General features: G+C 38.9%; 3 protein-coding genes across 3 annotated transcripts; all 3 read right to left on the reverse strand.

Annotated features, from left to right (window-relative positions):
• Positions 1-1,037: 1,037 nt before the first annotated feature.
• Positions 1,038-8,542, reverse strand: LOC145911851 (uncharacterized). The gene is made up of 15 exons (XM_082999293.1): positions 8,421-8,542; positions 8,066-8,323; positions 7,869-7,998; positions 7,675-7,801; positions 7,395-7,529; positions 7,177-7,340; positions 6,968-7,085; positions 6,759-6,915; positions 5,949-6,130; positions 5,327-5,516; positions 5,136-5,271; positions 4,931-5,067; positions 4,593-4,758; positions 4,386-4,518; positions 1,038-1,444 (listed from the first exon to the last, which is right to left on the reverse strand). Exons 1-15 carry the CDS (start codon positions 8,540-8,542, stop codon positions 1,038-1,040), a joined length of 2,562 nt encoding a protein of 853 aa, XP_082855419.1.
• A 1,171-nt stretch (positions 8,543-9,713) lies between these two features.
• On the reverse strand, positions 9,714-15,535 carry LOC145912562 (uncharacterized). Its single transcript, XM_083000079.1, has 14 exons — positions 15,284-15,535; positions 14,908-15,055; positions 14,659-14,806; positions 14,421-14,560; positions 14,156-14,296; positions 13,788-14,003; positions 13,556-13,721; positions 13,320-13,462; positions 12,584-13,239; positions 12,177-12,415; positions 11,717-11,896; positions 11,305-11,557; positions 10,725-10,872; positions 9,714-10,630 (listed from the first exon to the last, which is right to left on the reverse strand). Exons 1-14 carry the CDS (start codon positions 15,517-15,519, stop codon positions 10,034-10,036), a joined length of 3,411 nt encoding a protein of 1,136 aa, XP_082856205.1. The 5' UTR covers positions 15,520-15,535; the 3' UTR covers positions 9,714-10,033.
• Positions 15,536-16,635: 1,100 nt separating this feature from the next.
• LOC145911082 (CWF19-like protein 1) lies at positions 16,636-20,837 on the reverse strand. The gene is made up of 13 exons (XM_082998325.1): positions 20,579-20,837; positions 20,353-20,437; positions 20,039-20,228; positions 19,703-19,923; positions 19,520-19,587; positions 19,324-19,459; positions 19,121-19,264; positions 18,739-18,838; positions 18,607-18,680; positions 18,262-18,471; positions 17,934-18,074; positions 17,632-17,729; positions 16,636-17,017 (listed from the first exon to the last, which is right to left on the reverse strand). Exons 1-13 carry the CDS (start codon positions 20,596-20,598, stop codon positions 16,861-16,863), a joined length of 1,644 nt encoding a protein of 547 aa, XP_082854451.1. The 5' UTR covers positions 20,599-20,837; the 3' UTR covers positions 16,636-16,860.
• Positions 20,838-21,881: the final 1,044 nt, after the last annotated feature.

Here is a 21,881-nt window from a genome sequence, read left to right on the forward strand (position 1 = left end):
TCAACTGTGTTTACATATGTGGTGGCAGATTGTATCCGATTGATTCACATCATATCCCAATTGGACACACTATTTGCCCAGGCTGCCACTATTTACCCACTAAACTGAAACTCCCAAGGCCTGTGGCACAAACAGACTCAGCATTGTAAGACGGAGTACATCGATTATACAGACGTTTACTGTCAGTCGATAATGTTTTATGTGCAAAATCGGCATTTCAATCTATTTTTACAAGTGAACTTTTGAGCAGCGCAACACGAGAGGAATGACGATGGAATCTTTATTGTTTTTGGCCGCAATGATTATGATTTATTTCTTGGTTCCAGGGGCGTGGGGGAGGTCGGCTATTTTGAAGCGCTATGGTGTTCCTTCGAGTTTATAGATTCACTAGTGAGCAGATATATTCGCTGCTTCGATTTCTAATATCTCGATAGGTTTTTAAACAAAATTCCTGGGAGCCTATGTTCTTACGTCTGTAGTTTGTGGTGCATCTTTCGTAATGGACTGCTTATGCCATTACGGTTGAGTGCATCAGAAACATTTAGAAACCAGAGACTAATACGACACACTGCAGAATTTACATTCTTGTCGCAAACGCAAGATCAGCAACTGGTTATTTGGAGGATCTCCAGAAATTGCCCTCACCGAAGTCCTCTCTCTACAAATCCAGACCGTAGTACCTATGAACAACTCAATGCGTCACCTTTTCCTTAGTTGCTGGAAAGTATAGGTCAGTGTATATAAAGGCAGGATCAACTGTTGGTCAGTAAAGTGGACCACCTGCATGCGCTTTTAAGCAACACCTTTGTTTTATAAGGTCATAAACAGTTAAATACTTTTCTGTAAACTTGTAACATGTATATTTTGAGCAATTCTGTATTTCTCAAAATCTACGACCAGTCAACGAATCAGTAAGTGCAATTTTTTAACGTAAATACCTTATAATGTGTTGTTATACAAAATTACAATATCTAAGAGGAGTATAATATAGATGTCACCCGTAACTAAGAATTGAAAATTAGTTTTGGGGGCAGCACTTAAAGTTGTTCCAGTGCCCCTCTCTTTGGCTGCCCAAAACCAACCCTGGGAATTTGACCGATAAACTCCAAACCACCGAAAAGCTGCTGATATTCTGCCACTCGTTTATTGAAATACGTCAACAAAGCTTCTTTGGTCAAATCTGGGTCTTTTTTAACAACGAAAGCCTTCGCTGCCTCGTTATAAGTTACGTGAGGTGTTCGAACAACGGCCGCTTCAGACACACTGGTACGAGATAAAAGTACAGCTTCTAGTTCCGCCGCATAAACTGACAGGTTACCGATTGACTTAATTGAGTTTTTGAGTCTATCTATAACGTAAACGCAGCCATCTTCGTCATAATATCCCAAGCCTCCCGTAGGAAACCAACCGCATTCATCTAGAACTGCCTCAGTATATTTCTTCTCTGCAGCAACGCCAAAACATCAGGTGGAACACTACATTCCAATTGACGGTCCACCAGTTCACGCAAAAGCATGACGCTTGTCGCCAGAAAAATTGCAAATAGCAAAACGCGAGTTTTCTAAAATGTTGCAACTGGGTATTATTCGCAGATCTTGGAGTCCATGGGCATCACCATAACGTATTGTGCCGAAATCCTCCGGTGGTTGGCGACCGTGTGGCGATTATCGTCGTCTGAATGCTGTCACAACACCAGACCGTTACAATATACCGCACATTTAGGACTTCTGTTCTCGTCTTGTTGAAGCAAAAGTGTTTTCAAAAATTGATCTGGTGCGCGGATACCATCAGGTGCAAGATGGTAAAACTGTTTGTCAGTCGTTGGATTTCATCTTTGTTTACCTAGATGACATATTGGTTGCGAGTTCCTCGTTCAAGGTTCACCGCACACATCTCAAACAACTATTTCAACGACTTGCAGACAATGGCCTTGTCATTAACCTTGATAAATGCGTTTTCGGAAAAACGCAAATTGATTTTCTGGGACATCGAATCGGTTGCAACGGTGCTCGGCCACTTCCTGACAAAGTTTTAGCCATTCAACGTTTTCCGCCTCCAACTACGATTAAGGGCCTACAAGAGTTTGCTGGTATGATTAATTTTTATCACCGCTTTATTCTTGCTGCTGCTAAATCGTGTCCCCAATCTATAAACAACTCTCTCACGTGTCATGTGTCACGCCATGTGCGCATCATTCGACTTATTACGAATAAAAAAGCCACAGCAAACATCATTTGGAGACAATAAAAAAAATAATAATTCTTTACTTTATGTACATGTGATGATAATAGCATTACAACACAAGTCTGTTCAACCTTTCTCTTATAGACCACGCAAGGACAATGATAACTCTGTTACTCACACAGGAAATGATAAAGCTGTAACTCATTCTGACTATTTCGATACCAAATTTTTAAACTGATAACTAAACTTTGGGATTTGCTGTTTGATGTCTGTTCAAGTGCATTTCTGTTGTTAAACTGAGTTCTGTTGGCAAAAAGCCACATGCTCTATCAATGCTGTTAGATTTAATATACTACTTAAAGGTTCAGCAATGCAGAGAATGAATGATTTAAATTGTTTGAGCAACACAATCTGTGATTTAGATGATGTTTAGCTACCTGGTACAAAACTCCGACTGGCGCATTTTTGTTGCCGCCTTGCTTTATCAGTTAAAAACTGGGCTCATGAATGCTTGTTTTTATGACAGAAAACCGTGTTAGAATCCGTGTTGAATGTGTGCCTAACACATCACTTGCTTCGCAACAATTCAACATCATCAACCGCACATCGCGACACCGATTTTAAAATTACGTACTGGCAAAAGGGAAACAGACTGTGCAGCAAGAAAATACAAAGCAAAATGAAATTCAATATGACGGTTATGGAAATAAATAAACGCAAAGGACTAATGTGGGTCCTTGTGCGCGTGAACAATAAAAAAAAACTCCAAATAATAAACTCTGCATAAGAAAAGCAAAAAGGTACAAATTGAGAAAATCAATGCAAAAGTGTTAAGGAGAGCACTGTTCGTGTGATGCAACATTTTTCGCCAGAGTTGTCAAAAAATGCGTAGTTTTTCGTGCAACATACACAGGGCTATCCGTCGGTCACACAAGGAGAAACAACATCTGCCGTTGAGTCGTAGCCAGTTGCATCAGAACAAAAGTGCAAACTCGGTTTAAAAAACGTTTTTTGATCCATGATCTATGTCGCTAGTCTTAAACGTCCAGAGAAAACACTTTGTTCCGATTAAATCATGGACCATCAATATTGTCGGCTCTGGGTCATATCTCTTATCAACATATATACAGTTTACCGCACTTTATGCACGTCGGAGTAACTGTTTGAGTTTCGTTGACGCACGGAATATTGACATGAGTTCCTGTTTGATTTTTTGATTCGTGGATTCCTTGCTGTATACCCGACGCCATATTGACGCTCGGAGTGAATTTTTATTTTCTGTGTGCATTCCTATTTTGCGGATTGGAAAACAAGTTACATAGTATTCATCGCCAGCTCATTCACACCTCCAGTGCAGTCCAGTTACAAGTGCAGAAAGGTTGAGAACTGGTTTCGCATTTGTACATCAGCTTTTCGGTGTGGTTACAGAGAGTGTATGCGTGGCGGTAAGGCAAGGACGTGTCGGGGTGCAGCAACCGCCTTTTTATTGTTTTAAATATCATCGGTGTAATATACCTAGAGGACTGTTTTAAATAACGTCCGTGTGATGAAGCTAGAGGGCTATTTAAAACCACTTTACTTCAATAAATTCTACCTATTTTATTTACCACAGTCTCAAAATTTTCATTTTTAAAAACACATTTACTTGTCTATTGTTTTGCGATGGTTGCTTGGATCACAATTACAATTACTAAATTATTACATTACAAGGAGCTGCAATGGTTTATATAATACACAGTTGTTATTAGAAGAGGTCCCAACGAGTAAACTTGTTTCATTGCGATTGGACTTTTCTTGAGAATTATAATGCTGACGTCACAGCCGTTGTTTGTAAGACATTGATATTATAATTGTGCATATGTTCATGTTCTTTCAGTCTTATATTGAAAAAAAAACACATTTGTTGACCACAAGCAAAATTTCAAATGAAGAAAATAGCGATTGCGTCACATTGTAATCAGTTCGTTTGTCTCGTTGATGTTAAGTTGCTTTAAGTATGGTAGAATGTTGCGTTTTGCAATTATGTAACGCCACAGCAACAAAAAACAGATTGATGTTAGTACGAAGGTCATCACCGCAGCTAACGTAATAAATCCTGCCCCTGATGCGCTGTACGCCGAACATGCTGGAAAAGTATTTGGGCAATTGAATTAATTTGGGTTTAACATACAAACTGGAAAATATATTTTGTGTTTACTCACGTGTTTCATTCATGTCGTCACCGACGAAACATACAAAATCTTCCGGTCTAAGGTGGTCTGACTTTCTGTTTTGCATTCTGCTTGGCGTTTGACAAATAAATCTGATATCTGTTGTTGGATCACGTTCTTCAGACTGAAATTAATGGAAATAGAATTAAGAGTCTGAGGGACAAACAGTAGTAGGGAAATAGCAAGATAATAGGCTACCTCTTCAATGAAAGATTTCAACCATTTCAGTTTACAATCACACAACATTGGATTACTCCACATTTTCACATTTAGATTTTCCCGGCTGACGTTGGCAAATATCCCCCTCGGTAAATTCCTGATGTTATTTTCCGCCAAGAGAATCCAATGAAGATTTCTGGCACCACTACAAATTTTTTCAAGTTGTGCAATATATAAGCAAATATAAAGAAATCGATATATCTAATACTTTTGACAAGTGTTCGCCCCTTTATTGATCGTACCCCAATAAACAAGTAATGTACCAAGAGATCATCATTACACAAAAGCATTGTTATAAAAATCGCCACTGAACATACTTAAAGGCATTGACTTCTACAGTTGATATTTTGTTGTTTTCCAAAACCAAACGGTGCAAAACTGGACAATGTGAGAAAGAATCGTTTTGCAATGTAGTGATGAGATTGTCACACAAGTCCAGAAAAATCAGGTTATTCTAAAGAGTGGAGATTAATTGAAATTGAAGCAAATTTCTACAATGAAGCTCGTTTTAATTTCCGTTACCATTTTGTTTATTTCAGTTGGAACAACTTTCAGAGATAAATTCCTCAGCGAAAGTTTGCGAAGGTCAAGGCCCTGAAGATAACCAGTCCCCACTTGTTTTGCCGGGTTGTTGCCAAGAAAAAGACGGCGAAGTTTTCTGAGCAACAAAACGTTTAAAGGTTCGAGCGCGCGATGCCGAGACTCGAACTTACTTGTTGTTGACAAAGAGATCGTTCTGGAATTCACCAATGTTGTTATGGTAAAGAGATAAAACGACCAGATTCGGAAAACTACGTAAGTGTTTTCTTGTGATACTCGTCAAGTTATTTACACCGAGATTTAATATTTTCAAAGTTGGAATCTGCACATTTGGACTATTTTTTATCTGAGCAATTTTGTTTTCTGAAATGAACAACACATGGTTGCACACCACGGGTTCTCAAACCCTTTACGTTCACGGCAAACAATTGGATCCTCTCAATTCGTTTGCAAACTACAAACATAACAAAGTTTTGCTTCAGTTAAAAAAAGAAACAAGGTGAACGAGTTGCTTTAATTCTGGGCTACGTTTGGTTCCGAACGTTGTTTGTTCCTAATATTAGTGTCATGGAGGACAACGACAATTGCAGTGATAGCATATGCAACAGTTTAAAGAAAATATTTTGCGGTACACCCGAATCCGCTTCACGACACACCAATGTGCTGTGGAACGCAGTTAGAGAAACCTTTTGTTACGCTATGACATTAAACACCATCAAATGCGGCTGTATGATTTTGCTAATATTACATATCAACACGGTTGCTTTTATCATATACGAATTTCAGACCTCTTACTTTTCAGAACAAGTTTCTGGAGGTTCTTAAACTTTGTCAACAACGATAAGTCGAGCGTGGTGATATTATTTTCAGTTAGCAAGATAGCTATCACATCTGAGGGAATGCTTTCCACAGGAATTCGTGTCAAACCAACGTGGTTACAAAACACACTAAGTGGAAGGATTCTGTTCAGTTTAAACCTGTAAGCAAACAACAAAAGATGTAATATACAACGTATTAATGTTTATTGTACCAAACTAGTACAAGTTATGGAAGTCGGTGATAAAAAACATTAAAAGAACAAGTTTTCGTATAACCTCATCACAAGATGTGGAAACAAAAGTTGGATTAAAAAGCCAAAGCTAAGAAGCTGTTAATCATTTTAAGTAAACGTTTCAAACCTATACTTGGTTCATCATCAGTACTACTACAGCTGGTTGCAGAAAAGCGTCGAGTTAATAAAGGACTAAAAGACAGAAGAAAAACGGCAGCAACAACAACGAGCAACAAGCCGGAGGTATGCAGCGTGACAGCAGCGTAGATAGCACAGAGTCGAGCTGCAGTGCAGACCTCCAGATGTTGAAAAGGTATAACGGTTTAGAGCTGTCGGCTATGTTGAGTGTTGGTTTAGACGACAGCTCTAAACCGTTATTCAAAGTTTGATTAACAGCATCTTAGCTTTGGCTTTTTTATTCAAAGTTGAATTACATTAAATAAAACATACACCAAGAGGTAAACCTGATCGGGATTCGTGACCAGGATATTCTGGATTCAAATCCCAGTGTGGTCAAAAAAAGAGATAAAGTCAACATAACAAAAAACACAAACCCGTCAATTCTCTTTGGGTCGGCTTGAAAAACATCACTATTTTCGTGGGACGCGTATCTCGCTCCACTTTCATCAAAACAAGTGCATCTATCAGGACATGATAAGGAATGGTTCTCGTGAGACGCTACTATCGTTGAAACTGAAGACTTATCGCAGTCTACAAAAAAAAACGTAATTTGAACACAAATAATATCGTTTATTTTTCAGACCTGTCCACTGTTCATCTGCTTCGCTACAGAACAAATCGACCATTTGTATTTGGTGAGCTTTCTTTCCGTGGTTTCTGAGCGGTTGTGCACATTTAAATTGCAACTTCATCCTCGTAACCTACACACGAACAAACGGAAAATGTTTGATACGCCGTGAGTTATTATGCATAAAAAACACAAGCAAGATGTACGTGCAACATGTTTCTTACTTGTGTATAAAAATTCCTCAACCATTTGTTAGTGCAATCACATGAAATCGGATTTTCGTACAAATTAAGTTTCAACTTGTGTGTAATAAAGTGGTCAAATACACCATCCGGTATAATACTAATTTGGTTGTTTGAAAGATCGATCGCTTTGAGGTTTTTTACTCCTGCATAAAAACAAGCTCGAAACTATTTCGTTACTTTTGGCCTTTACTGTTTACCTTCAAAAGCTATCGGGTCAATGCTCTGAATAAAGTTTGAGGATAAGTCCAACTTTTCAAGTTTGTTACAGTTTAAAAACGTGTTAGATTCCAAGTACGTCAGTTGGTTAATCGACACATCAAGATCCACCAAACCTAAAATGTGTATGTATTTGTAAATTCAAATTTGGATTTTTGAAAACTTTAGGATTTTATTGCGATAATTAGATCATAACTACGTTAATAAAAAGACTTTCAACAGTTAATATGTATATATGTAAATTATATTGGATGCCCGTACTTGACATAGCTGAAATTTTTGGAAGGCGTGTTAAACCGCATGAACGCAAATTTAATTTCGTGAGGTTTATGTGGAAGAAGGCATTTTCCTCGATGTAACCGATTGGGTTCCGACTCATGTCCAAATCCTTCAAGTTCAATGTGCCCAAAAAGTTAACCTGAAAGTTGTTGCAAAGTGGAAATGATGTGTTATACCTGCAGTTGGGCAAAGATACCAAACGCGTTTGCGCTCACGGCTCTTATTAAGTTGTCACTCATCTGCAGTACTTCTAAACTGGGAAAGCTCGACAAGGCGTTGGTGTCAATCTCGCGTAACTGGTTAAGACTGAAAGAATACGTGGGAAATAATTAGTTGTTCAGGCCGTTTAGAGCCAGAATAAAACGAAACTTACGAGATGGACAAATGGCTTACGGAGAGGAAAACAGCTTTCGGATTTTCATGGCTTGGAAACAGCTGCGTTATTTTGTTTCTGTCCAAAACAAGCGTTCTTAGCCCAGAAAAAGGAAGCAGATCATCGACGTGGAACTCGATGAGGTTGTTGTCGGATAGAGTTAGGCTTTTAACATCCGCCATCCCTTCCTCGACATCTAGCCTCGTGAGGCCGACGGCAGAACAATTTAACAACGGCAGAGGCATATTGCTTGGCAATCTAAAACACGCAAACATTCACTATATAGCACTACAACAAGAATATTAAGCATTATTGATGATCTTCTTGTATTTAAAATACTAAAATTAAGTCTTACCTGTTCGTGTCACTCACGTTTTTCCAGTCTTTCGTCTCTTCGCATCCATTGGACAGAACTAACGTAGACGTGGTATCGTGTACAGAAAACAACGCAAACAGTACAAATACTCGTATTTCCATTTATAAATCCCTCAACGTTTACTTGCTGCGCACAAATTTGCGAATTAGAAACTTAGCATAAATCCCTTCTTATGACATGATTATTACTTATAAAAGGTAAGACAATTACTACGTCCCAACCAAGAACAAGAAAATTGTCCCTACGTTGCACCTTTGCGGCGGTAAACGTACATATATTCAGTAATGCAGAATACAAACTCAATCAACTGCTGATAAAAAGCATAAAGTTCGAATTTCACCCAAAGCCGAATCCTATATAGTCACTATATTCTACTATTAGTCTTCCAGCGGCGCACATGCGTAGTTTTTTGTTGAAAAATTGCAATGCATTTTTGCAATGCAGCACAACACGACACGAGAACAACCGCAGGAAAACATGTCAGTTGTCCACAAAACTCGACGAAAATGAAACACAAGAGGCATTCCCGATGGCCAATAAGTGCAGCGCGGTGGATATGAGCACTACAATGATGTAACAATCGTCCAGATGGCAAGGGAGCATGAAATTAATTGATTTTTTTTATCCAAACTTATCGCCAATGATGGAATTTGACAAAAACAATCAACCCTGTTTTCACACGTTGCTCAGTTTTTCCTAAAAATGCAAAAATAAGCAATGGCGATTTGGAACTTTCCATTTATTTGATTTAAAGAATTTTCTTCAAATTCACAAGGCGGTTATAGTACACTTACCGTGGCGCCACAGAAAAGTGTTTTCAGAACGATAACATGCGCATGTTTCACTGGTCGATTTTTGCCGTTGCTTTGGATGGCAAAATGTTTTGCATCGTAATGTTTTTGTCATCGCAACATATAAGGGAGCATGTAAACGTTGACATAAAGGTTGTGGCCATAGCAAAGGTTATGGAACCTGTGTCAATACTATACATAAAACACGCGAAAAATACCTGAAAAAGGCTAAGATGAATAGATATACATCATTGAAAATGGGAGCGCCGTTTCCTTTAAAACATATGCTGTTGCGTTTATTGTTTGCTTGTACACTTTTTCATGCAAACATTGTAAGTCACACCATAGCTGCACTGATGAAACCTATTAGGTCGAAACAGGGGCCCTGTCTGCAGCTCACTATAAAAAACGTCTTTGGTTCGTTAAACATATGCTAAACATTGTTTTTGGAAATCTTTTATTGACAATTTTGTGACACAAGGAAGGCATTTTAATGCGCAGTGAATAAATAATAAGAAACTCACAGTTTGACAGTAATATTTAGGTATAATAAGGTGAAGATTAAGATCACGAAAGTAAAATTCTCTCGAAAACACATGAACAATAAACAAGAACGGCAAGCTTCAGGGAAACGCCACAGAAATGGAAATTAAAAAAAGCAAAATACAAGTTATGTCGCAAGTGGAAAACAAAACACAGTGCCGCATATATGCAAGTACAACTGGGCTATGTACAATAAAAAATGGGTAGACAATCTTGGTTTGTCTGACCAACGACGGCAACCATAATGTTATGGCAAACTCATCTGCTCATTTTTTTATAAACTTCCTGATCGGTCTTCTTGCGTTTTCTTCTGAATACGCACACGGCAAAGAAGACCATCAGGACTAACACAAATGACCCAATCACGGCGTAGGCAATTGATACATCTGAAATCGGGGCAGATGTACTTGCGTTTACTGCGGTTGTGTCTGTTCCTGTTCCTGTAGGATTAGACACAGTCGTAGTCGTTGGTGTTTGTGTGTCAGTGGCATTGGCAAGGGAGTAATTGTGGGTTCCGTTCATCAGTAGCAAGGAATATGCACCAAGAAGCGACGAAAACCGAGCCTCAGTGAAGTCGGTTAAAGTAAGAGCGCCATTCGTGCGATCGACGCTGTAGGTGCTGTCAAAGTACTGGGACTGAGCACTTCCATCGCCAGAGTAAGTAAAAGTGCCATTTGTTGATAGATATGCCAAACTTGCTGCGTTGGTATTGGGCAACAAACGAAGAGAATCGATTATAAAGTCGCCAGTGGGAAGAAGCCAGACAAAGCCGGGATCGCCGTTCACAACAATACCGTCCACAGGAAATGTGTATGGTTGGTTGACAAATGCATTGACTTGTTGCACTTCTTCAAGCTACACAAATAGCAAAAATTATTTATTGCAAAAAGCAACCAAATATATGTGTTAACCGCATGACAACATTATAAATCAAAATCGGTCGACTTACTGATGTGGAATTGTAGAAAAAGACGAAAGACGTCCTTGTGTCACTGCCAAGAGGATTGGAGGCGGTACATGTGTAATATCCAGTTTCGTTCGCTACCCGTCCAGCCATGTGTAGTGTTCCGCCCGATGTCACTATAACGCTGCCATTTCTAGAAACAAACATATAGTTTATTAGGTTACCTTCAATAGGCAACATAAATTCACCCATGTTGCAAAAAAACTCTTTATTTGTGGGTATTGTGTAGCCTAGATTTGTGACTCGGTGAGGTAAACATTACTCAAACACATGTCCTGCATCGGTGATTGTAATCAGTACAAAAACAGCTCACAGAATTATTTGGTTATATAAACACATTTCTGAACTAGGAATAACAATATTGGGCCAAATATTTGGAAGATAAATCACCGAGCCACAAAGGTGCAGCTGATAACTAACATCGCCAAAACTAAAGTTCCTTATTCATCTTCAGTAAAGCAGCAGCATTGTACGTCTGTGGTAAATATCTTTCGCATATCTCTGTACATTACAGAGTATATATAGAACAAAACACTATCACACAATATACGCAGTTTCAAGTTACCTTGAGATATCGTACTCGTTTTCGCTCGGATCGACCCAGCTGTGGGTCGCGTAAGGAAAGGCATTGGCCCCGCAAGGTAGCTGGTGGGTAACCTGCACTTGGCTAACGAGGCCATCGAGGAAGTTCACGATAATAGGCGGAAAGCGAACAATCAGTGTGACCGCGATGGAGTCTTGTTCACCGGCTGAACTGTCCGCATTACAATGATAATCTCCGCCCATGTTGGCAGTGATGGTGGTGATGTTCAAGGACCCTACGAAAATTGACAAACACCAATCGTAAGCCTTTTTGACACTGTTCTTCTGTTACACTGTATGTGGTATTTGCTGATCCTATGCCATATTCACGCAGGTACAAGAAAACATTTTGTTCAAAATTTTCCTTTTTGACGCCTAATATTATAGTCATTTACCTTCGTCCTGGTTAAATGTGAAATGGTTGTCGGTAAAGATTGTAAACCCTGATGGAGATGTCCATACAACTGTAGGTGTATAAGTACCTATCGTTGCGCATTCGAAAAACAGGTCGCTCCCCACATCAGCCGTCAGTGTATAGCTCGGTGACAGAATTTCCAAAGGCACTACTGTAGTGGCTGCGAAACACAAGAAATTCAAATTGTTATCTTCAGACTAAAACTAACTATTTGGGACAAACCAGCCTTTGAATTCTTACCATAGCGGCGTACCGGTAAGAATTATTTTACTGGAACAGCGCTATTGCGGTCCCTTACTACAATAAGATCTGATCCTACTATGCGTCCTGACGTGCTAATTTTAACAATTTCGGTTCAATTTGTCAGAGTGTCGCAGTCATGTTTCCAAAACACTGAAGTATTTAAGTGAAACACAACTTGAACCATTTATAAAACTGACTTGTGGTTGGGGCAGGAGTGGTGGTGGTCGTTGTTGTGGCGACTGTGGTGGTTGTTGTCGTTGTCGTTGTTGTGTAGCAGTTGGGATCGGGTACCCACGTTCCCGAAGCTCCAAGTGTTTTACCAGCTTCGGCAACAGGAGTAGAGCAAACTCCTCCAGAGACAACGCTGCTAAAATTCAACTGCAGCCAACCCAGGTGACAATCGCACAAAAGTGGGTTGTCCGTGAAAATGGCGCTCCTGATTTGATTAAAATAGAGTATATAAAAACTTGTTCAACAGATAACTAATTCTTACATTTGCACCAGTTTTAAGGCAGTATAAAAGTGCGAATCTTGTTACAATGTCAACAAACTTACAAGTTTTTGCAAAAAAGTATGTGTTTTCAGACAATAAGAGATTACTTACGTCAGACTCCCAAACATGGGTTGGAATAAGCCGTCGGGGAGTGTGGTTAAACCATTTCCATTGAGATCCAAGGTTTGCAGGCTGCTGAACAATGTAAACGCAACGACATTGATGCTCGTCAGTTGGTTTTGCGCAAAACTAATTGATGTCAAGGAGCTCAAGGTAGTTTGAGAAAGCTGTACTCCAATTTGTTGTAGAGAATTGCTTGATAAGTCGAGACTTGTGAGTGCAGGAAGACCAGACAAGCAGCCGGCCACCACATTGGCAATGGCGTTGTTTTGAAGGTTCAGAACGGCCAAAGCAGGCTGTTCCGAAAAAGTCTGACTCTCGCTGAGCCCAGCAATGAGATTGTTGTTCAGGTTTAGAGTGTGTAAGCTGGATAGACCGGCTAGTGCCGATTTTGGGACTTGCGTCAACCGGTTGTACTGAAAATGCAACGTGGCGAGAGATGTGGTGCTGGTGAACGCTCCAGATTGTACAGTGTGTATGCTGTTGTTACGAAAATCAAGGCTGGAAATAACTGCAAGACTCTCGAAGGCGGTGGCCTCGATCACCTCTAGATTGTTGTTGTCAACATTAATGTTTTCAACGCGGTCCAAGGTTTTAAAGGCGCCAGTCGGAATGGTTGTCAAAGAGTTATACGAGAGGTGGATGGTCTAAAGAAAACGTTGTTTCAATAGTCGGTTATCAAAATTTAGAAATTTGCGTTGGAGGTTATATTGAAGAGGAAACTTACACGGACTTGAAGTAGGTTTGCAAAAGAGTCGCCATTCAAAGTTGAAATCACGTTTCGACGGAGGTCTATTGTTCTGATATCTATGCAGTCGTAAAAGGCGTCGGCATTAACAGCAGTTATTTGATTGTCGCTGAATATCAACTCTGAAAAAAAACATAAATTTTACGAAAATTCAACGAAAGTATAATCGTTTTCTGCGCAAGTATGTGCAGTACGATGTGTATACCATACGTCACCTTGTACAGCAGAGCCTGTTCCAGCGCTGGTTGGAAAGGCGTTTGACGGAATTGAAGTAAACCTGTTGTTTGAAAAGTCGGCGGTTACGAGTTTTGTCATGTCACCCATCACCCAGTCGCCTAATGAGGAGAGCGAGTTTTCCTGGAGATGAAGAGTCGTGAGATCCTGAAGAAACAAAGTTGCAAAGACAATAGTGACAACCTGCGTCGGAAAGGAGCCTATGACTTTTACCGTTAGTTGGTTGAATCCGAACAGTTGAACGTCAGAAATGTTGTTTTGTCGCAGATCCAAAGTCCGCAAATTGCTTAAACCAAAAAACATGCCGGATTCTACTGTGGTGAGTAAGTTGGACGACAGATCGATCGTCCTAAGCGAGGTGAGACTGTCGAGCGCTCGCTGAAAGTTTTGCATGATTGACGTAATTTTGTTGTCTCTGAAGTTGACAGTCTACAAACAAAACATGTGTTCATCCTGCGATAATTCCATAGTGCAAGAAATTATAAAAAATTTATCAAATAATGTTTATAATTGAAATAATCATATTCGTCACCAGGGGATGTCCTGGACAAAGAAACCCTGCGATAAATTACATTCCTTACGATAATATTCGGCATGTTCGAAAAAGTTCCAGAAGTTAGAATGGTGATTTTGTTGGACTGAAAGTTGAGCTCCTCGATGTTGGCCAAGTCCGCAAACACGCCAGTTGGAATTGTGGTTAGTGAGTTGACATTCAAATTGATCTGAAACATTTTCTTTTTAATTTGGATTTTTTTCGAAATTTTGCTTGCTATGGTTTTGAAACAAACAAATAAAACAAAAACCGTCATTTTTTACAATTTAAGTTTAGTTTACGTATGCTCGTACCACCCGCAGTGACGTCATGTGAGTGAAGGCTCCAGCTTCAATAGATGCAATGACGTTTTCATTGATATTCAAAATCGCTAGTGACGTCAAACCGTTGAATGTGTTTTGTCGTATCGTTGTAAGTTGATTGTTGGTCATGGCTTTACACAAAACATTATTAATGTTGTGGCCACTACTCATGGCGTTGTGCAATGTCTAAAGAAAGGGAAACGGAATAAATTTACATTGCTATACTTACTAAACGTGGCAACGGCCGTCAAGTCAAGGAAGGCGTCGTCAGTCACGTTATCAATCACATTTTCCGACAAATCTAATTCAACAAGGTTGGCGAGACCATCAAAATGACTGGCGGTGATGGTTGTAAGCGAGTTTGAAGCCAAGTTCAACTGAAATTAGTTTTGATTTTACAATTTATCAAAAAAATCACCGGTGTGCATGTTACAGTAACATATATCTTATTTTACCACCGTCCATTACATTTAAATACCGTTTGCAAAGCTGATAAATCGCTGAAAACGGTGTCCGGAAGACTTGCGAGACTATTTGACGATAAAGTTAAAACTGTGAGTGAACTGAGACCGTTGAAAGCACCTGCTTCAATGGTCTCGACACCAGCATTTTCCAAGGAAATCGTTCTGCAAGGAAAATTCAAGTAAAACTTTTGATATACAGACTTCTTTTCAAATAAAAACGTATTTACAAAAGAAACCTTGCGTTGTAGTTTACGTACTTTGTCACGGCAATTATCATTTCATATATTACATGCCGTCACGAAAATTAATAGTTTGAAACCTATTGCCAATAGTGTGTTTCAAACTTTTATACAGTATACCCTGCGGTAAGTTACGTATATGTTGACTCACTGCAAGTTGCTGAGTGTTGAAAACATGTCTGTGGTGAGGGTTGCGAAGTTGTTTCCCTGAAGGCTAAGGTGCGTTGTATCAGTTGGTATTCCAGAAGGCAGTGAAACAAGTGCGAGATTTTGGCAACTGACTGTCGTTGACAGACAAGAACAGCTGGCAGGACAGCACGAACCTATGGTTACAACACTGGCCACAGAAGCACAAGCCAGTAACCAGACAATTACGTTAGGCTGCATGCTTTTGTGGTGTGTGCTTCCTAAAAATTAGTTGCGAAATCAGGCGTATGAAAATAAATGACATATAAAACAGATTCAAATTACAAACAGAAAACGAATTTAAGCTAGAAACGCTGGTTCCTTTTGACAAGTATTGTTCTCTAGCTAGTGTACAATGAATCTCAAACGTTCTATGAAAGATCAAAAACCACCAGTAAAGCGGTACAATGTTAACATTGGCCAGCTAGGCTTTATCATGATTACACAAAAAATGATACCTAAAGCCTGTCGATAGATCTGAATATACAAAAGCAAAAATCTACCAGTAGGCCTAAAAGCACTTCTTTTTTAACAAGCTCCTTAGCAACTATGCAATATTTCTTTTCATGGACAAAAACAGACAGGCGAGTACAAAGCACGATACAACCTAATGCACCACACAGAGCAGGTGGCCGAAGAATGCGACACCATTTCAGTAGATTTTCGCAACATCGTTGGCCAATTTGTCCGTAGTGAGAATTGCGTGTATGGGTGACAGGGTTAAAACAACGGACACGAGACACAACAGGCGCGAATGGAAACTGACACCAGCCGTAAGCCCACAAACATCCGACGAACAATGCTAGAAAGTAAATGTTATCTTAAACTGACATTCGATATTGTTTTACTCAACCTTCTAGGGGTCTAACGGCTTTGAATTGACTCATCTGCGTTGTGAGATATCATACCGTTTACTTTTTGCCCCACAGCACGAGGGCTGTTGGCGCAGATCCAATGGCTTGGATCTTCGTCACATCTTGAGGGCTTTTGAGTGGCATGACTGTTAAAAGCTGCTATAAGCCGAATGGTTGACAGTTGGAAGTGCTTGCTTATTGGGTAACAAACACTGACGCTTCTATCAGTGCGCAATCGCCAACATCAATTAGCATGTTGTTTTTTTATGACCAACAACTTATTAACGGACAACCAGGTAGTATGTTATGACATATAATAAAGCATAATTCCTTTCCGTCTACCAATTTTCCTTTCAATACATTCTGGTGCATCAAACAAAATTCAACACATGACAAGTCACCCCTTGCGCAAGGGGCTAAAGGCCATGACTAAGACAAAACTGTCGTCATTGACACACATAAGTCAAGCTTGTTTTTATTTTTCAGCTCGTTAAAAACTACAAAAATACGACAAATTGTACAACTTCAGTCGCTGTTGAGCGCAGTAGAGTCGATCCAGTAGTTCATCACAATAAAAATAGTAAAAAAAACAAACTTGACAAGCTCGTTTTGACACCACCTGACTAATTCCAAAGCGGGAAAAATATAAAAACGGATTAAAAAAGTTGGCGACGAAATGAGCGTTGCATTACACGTCGTCTTCGTCCTCAGCAGTAAAATCAAATTTCTCGAAAAATTGCCTGAAGCGCTTGGCCGTGTCGGTTTCCTCGCCACGAGATGACGTGCAAGCGCGCCAGTCAATACGATCGGACATATTGAGCAGTGGTGATGAGCACATGGCTTCCCTAAAATAAAGCAAAGGTTCATTGAACGTCGTTTAATTGTTCGCTTTGAAATAGAATTTCGCATGTCATGGTCTGAGAAACGAATGGAATAGCTGACGAATCAGGAATAGAACCCTTACAAGGAACTATAGTTTGCATTTTAAGTGCCACCCGATCTGTTTTTTTTTGTGTCATTTGTCTGACATTGAACGAAATTTTTTAGAAATGTCACAAAAATAAAAGCCGTTTCGAACACAATGTCCCAAAGGAAATTGACTGGTAGATTGTTCGAGCGTCTCATCGCTAGGCGAAAATGCCCTTTGTGTTGCCCCGGATGTCGTTTTTATAATTTTCGGGAGAATCGTTTTCGAGCGGTCGAAGACACTATATCGTAAATGACCCAAATAAATTGAAAATGTCCTAAATTTTTGCTGGCGATCATTTGACAGAAATTTTTTGGTGAAAAAAAAACCAGCACCTGACGCATTTGTAGGACGAATTCGATTTTCATGTATCGTAGTTTAGTTTTTGTAAATATTTTTTGAGCAAAAACGCTGCCACAAATATTTAGCTTGCCTTTTGTAGTAAACTCTGAGCGTAAATAAAATGTCGTATCACTAAACCTTACAACCCACCTTCCAAATTGTAATGGAAAGTATTTTTGGATCCTGTGAAATAACCTTGTACCATCTGGGAGTTCAACATGGAAAAAGGGACATCCAGCAGGAAGAATCTAAATTTGACAGCTGTTATTTATAGGGTGCCAAAAAAGGTGTTCTATGAACATGCACGCACATGCGAGGCCTTGAAAATATCATTGCTGCAAATCCGACAAACGTATTATAAATATTTTTAGGTATAGGTACAGATATGTCATTTTTAAAATGTGTTCCAGATTTTGCTATGCAACAAAAATCGTATTTGAACTGTAACTTACTTGTTTAAGATCCGTCCTTTGTGGAAGTTCTGTAAGATCAAGAGGCCTCGGCTTTCCCTGTCTGTCAGTATGTCGTTCGGCCAGTTTGAAGAACTCTTGTTTTATTGTGTCGCAGTTAGTGTCTTTGGGTATTGGAACAACCTTTCAAGAAAGAAAGACATTACACTGCATAGAGAACACCACATATTTCGATGCTCTCACTGACACAGGTTTGTATATTTTATCACATTATATACGATGCGAAACGCATGTCACCTTAAAAGGTTTTCTCGTACCGCTAGTGCAGGTACGCTTATTACAGGTTGAGAACCACTGCTGTAGATCGTACCTGAATTTGCATATGATCCGTTCTGTAACAGCGCTCAAAAAATACACATGATCGCCCATCTTCAGCAAAAGCTTTAGTTAACGCCTGCTTGAATTTCTTCACTTCTGCCAGTGTGTCGTCTGGGAGATCGAGAGAAGAAGGATGGTGAGCAATTGGCAGAACAAGAACATGATCCCAAGTTAAACCGCCCTTTGCCAACGCCACATAGCACTGTTTTAAAGAGAATAAATGCGTTAACAACATCGGTGCAGGTAAAACAAAGTTGCTTCACCAGGTACAATGTGTTTATTAATTTAGGACAATAGTAAAGTGGTAAAACAAATGTTCACATATTAGCATGCTTACCAGATCTCCAACACTTGCAACCAGATGCTTTTCCACTTTCTCACCTCCAAGACAAAACCAGCAGGACCAGTCCTCTGTATATATGTAATAATTTTTAAACAAAATAGAAAAATACAACACAACAAATCTTACGTGGACGAGACTGTTTTTTTGGTTGGTTGTGGAAGTTGTTGGACTTTCTTTTCCTACTATTTTCCTGGTTCCTGCTTTGGTCCATATTCCACCGAAATTGCTGTGTGACAACAAAAAAACAGTTAAATTTTTTATTCAAACCAATAAACACCAGTGTTGGGAAATGAAGATTTACTTTTCCTAAACAAACATTTACACATCTAAAAATTTACTGCTTTCCGCATTATATAATTGTATTACAAGAGTAAAATTCTTCTAAAAACAATTTTCATAGCCTACAGAATATATGAAAATAGAATCAACAAGGCCTTGTTGCCACCTATTCAAAAGACTATCCGTTTGCCTTTTGAGTAATTAAACATGATAAACACAATTCACTCACATTCACTTCACCATTGTTGGGATTCAAAGGAGTGGTTTTGGTTTGCAAAACTTTAAATGGAGATTCTGTGGTATCAGGAGGCTGCTGGTTTAAGTCAGTGGAGCTCATGTGGGTCAAGGGGACAATTGAAAAAGCATACAGATACTGCAAAATAAAACACTTAAATATGCAAATGTCTTGGATATATAAAATATAAATAAAACCTTTTGCTTTGTGGCATTTCCAACTGGTGCAAGGCCAATAAATCTTGTGACATGGCGAGCACTTTCTGCGAGTACAGTGTGGTTTCGATAGGGCAACCTCTCATAATGCACTCCTTCCAAACCAGCAAAGTGGTATCTTAAAATTTCACATAATTGTAAGGGTATTCGACCAATGAAAAACTGCATAACAACCTACCGAGGTCTTATGTCTTTGCACAGTTCGGACACCATTGCAGAACCACAGGTTTTGCAGTTGTCATTGCTCTGTTACAGAAAATATAATTTTGGTAGCCCCAAAAAGTGCTTGATATTGTAGGACATTCAGTATGAGATTTCAAAGCAGTAATATTAACAATTAACATCCTGCTTATGTACTTACTGGAGCATTTCCATGCAAAGTGACATCTTTAGGCCACACTGAAGTAATAAGAATGTCCACCCCTTGGTAGTCACTGCCAGAGCTGTCCAAAGATGCGCAAATGCCTTTAACATCATCAGTTTCAAAACAGTGTGGTTGTTTTGGACCGGATCCAGGAGATTCACACCCACTGAGATAAGCAATACGGAGGCCAGAGGATGTTGTCAATACACCTTTTTTGCCTTAATACAAACAAGGTAAAATTTAAGTAAAGTAAGAGGTAATGTAAGTCATAGCATATTGTTTTCTAACATGCAAAGTTTGTTTCTCAGACAAGTGAAATATAAGGTGTTTTACCCAAGTAAGTAATGTTGTCGCACAACTCAAACCCGCTTTCTTCTCCCTCTTTAAAATGGGGTAAATGCTGCATGCTGTTTGGTCCTAAGACATAGGTTGATAGAGGTGGGGTTTTAGAAGATTTAAATTTATTCCAATTATCATCAGACTCCTCGTCATCCCCAAAAAAGTCACCCACACATAAAAGCATCTGTAAACAAAATTAATCACGAGAAAAGCAAATCACCATTCTGTTTATTCTTCAAAATACAATGTCATGCTTGAAACTATAAAGTCTGCTACAAACAAAACAACTCTATTTAAACATAGCTCACATCAAACTTGTTTCCTTTCTTTAGTAGTTTTTCAACACGAGAAAAAATAACATCATACTTTCCTTGGACATCCCCGCACACCAACCTCAAAATAATTAAACACCCACAAATGTTAGGTGTATTGTACACATAAAATATATAAAAACTATCGAGTTGATGCATACAATTAGGGTGTTCAACAGCCAATGACAAAAAATTCAAAATACAAAAAGAGAAGTGAACTTACAATTTAAGTTGTGCCGCCATCAAAAACAGATAAAACAAAAGTTTATAAAATCTAAAAACTGAACAATGAGTGGTCAGATGTTAAGCAAAATAGTAACAAAATAACTATTGCCATAAAATATCCAAAACTTCACTGTAATCAAACGATGTTTCTTGTCGCAAAACATACACCAAAATTTGAAGGGATTAGCCTTTTTTTATCATTTTGGTACAATTTTACCTAATGTACAACCGCCAGCGCAAACAAAAGTTGTTAGATCTTCTTGTTTACATGTTGGAAGCAGAGCAAAATTAACTTTTAGGACTCACTATCGCGGTTCGCACGATGCATTGTTTATTGCTGAGTCAACAACGAAATTTACTGAGTCATTATTTTAAAGCGAGTTTTAAAAGTGTTTTGCATTACGAAAGCAATGTATCATCGTCATAAAAAATAACACATACTGTTCACATGCTGTAATTTATGAACGCATCGAATAAGCAAACAGAACCAAAAGCGATTTCGGTACTTTGTGTAAATTGTGGAATTTTACCTTCATTTGAAACTTGCTTATCGCTAGTGCTTGTTTAGGTGTAACTCTTTCATACAGCCCAGGGGTATGCACCTTAAGCCATAAGAGCATCAAAGAACCCCTGGAATGTGTGAAAACACTAAAATACACGCGACAGTAGCTGATAAAACGGATGTCGTAAGATTTATTTTCGTTCATCGCTGGCTAATTGTCTAGCTCTAGCGAATAAAATCACCGTTAATGAGTTACAACAAATTTTGGTCTAGTAACCGCCCCCCCCCCCCTAGACAAATAGTTTTATGTTGAACACGATGATGAAGTCCAAAATAAACACATCACTTGGAAAAAAAGCGCGTTTCTATATTATGGTTTTGAGTGATAAATTTCACGCATAAATGATCACAGCTTATTTTTAGTCAGTTTGTATTTTCGCAAATGAGTCTTCTAATGTCCATGCATAGTGCGAAAAAAATTATGTAAATTTTTTTGCAAAAATGTCAATATTTCAAATTTTCTTTTTGTTGTACAACTATAGGCCTGAATGTAAATGATCTGAAAAAAGTTTTAAATACGCAAGTTGTGTTCATTGGAGCGTACATTATATCTCGTTGAAAAGTTATTCAAAAAAAAAACAAAGTTGGCTGGTCAAGTCGGACAAGGTAGTATAAGGTACGCTACATTTGAACAAAGGTGACTTGTTTTATGACAAGGATTAGCAGTAACTGAAAAACCATGCCTCTCTCAAAAGATATGCTTGTGAATAAGTACTTCGTACAGTGTAAAGGTACTTCC

The sequence above is a fragment of the Ascidia mentula genome, chromosome 8 (assembly GCF_947561715.1).
Source record: "Ascidia mentula chromosome 8, kaAscMent1.1, whole genome shotgun sequence".
Taxonomy (NCBI): domain Eukaryota; kingdom Metazoa; phylum Chordata; class Ascidiacea; order Phlebobranchia; family Ascidiidae; genus Ascidia; species Ascidia mentula.

Coding starts and splice junctions, on each gene's coding strand:
- LOC145911851 (XM_082999293.1), bottom strand. CDS start 8,542: ATGGAAATACGAGTATTTGTACTGTTTGCGTTGTTTTCTGTACACGAT. Junction 7,341..7,394: donor TGACCCGATAGCTTTTGAAG/GTAAACAGTAAA, acceptor GTTTTTATGCAG/GAGTAAAAAACCTCAAAGCG. Junction 1,445..4,385: donor TGACGACATGAATGAAACAC/GTGAGTAAACAC, acceptor GCGTTGCTGCAG/AGAAGAAATATACTGAGGCA.
- LOC145912562 (XM_083000079.1), bottom strand. CDS start 15,519: ATGCAGCCTAACGTAATTGTCTGGTTACTGGCTTGTGCTTCTGTGGCC. Junction 13,463..13,555: donor AACAGGCTCTGCTGTACAAG/GTGACGTATGGT, acceptor GTTTTTTTTCAG/AGTTGATATTCAGCGACAAT. Junction 10,631..10,724: donor TTTTCTACAATTCCACATCA/GTAAGTCGACCG, acceptor CTATTTGTGTAG/CTTGAAGAAGTGCAACAAGT.
- LOC145911082 (XM_082998325.1), bottom strand. CDS start 20,598: ATGGCGGCACAACTTAAATT. Junction 20,438..20,578: donor ATGGCGGCACAACTTAAATT/GTAAGTTCACTT, acceptor AATTATTTTGAG/GTTGGTGTGCGGGGATGTCC. Junction 18,075..18,261: donor CGGATCATATGCAAATTCAG/GTACGATCTACA, acceptor CTTTCTTGAAAG/GTTGTTCCAATACCCAAAGA.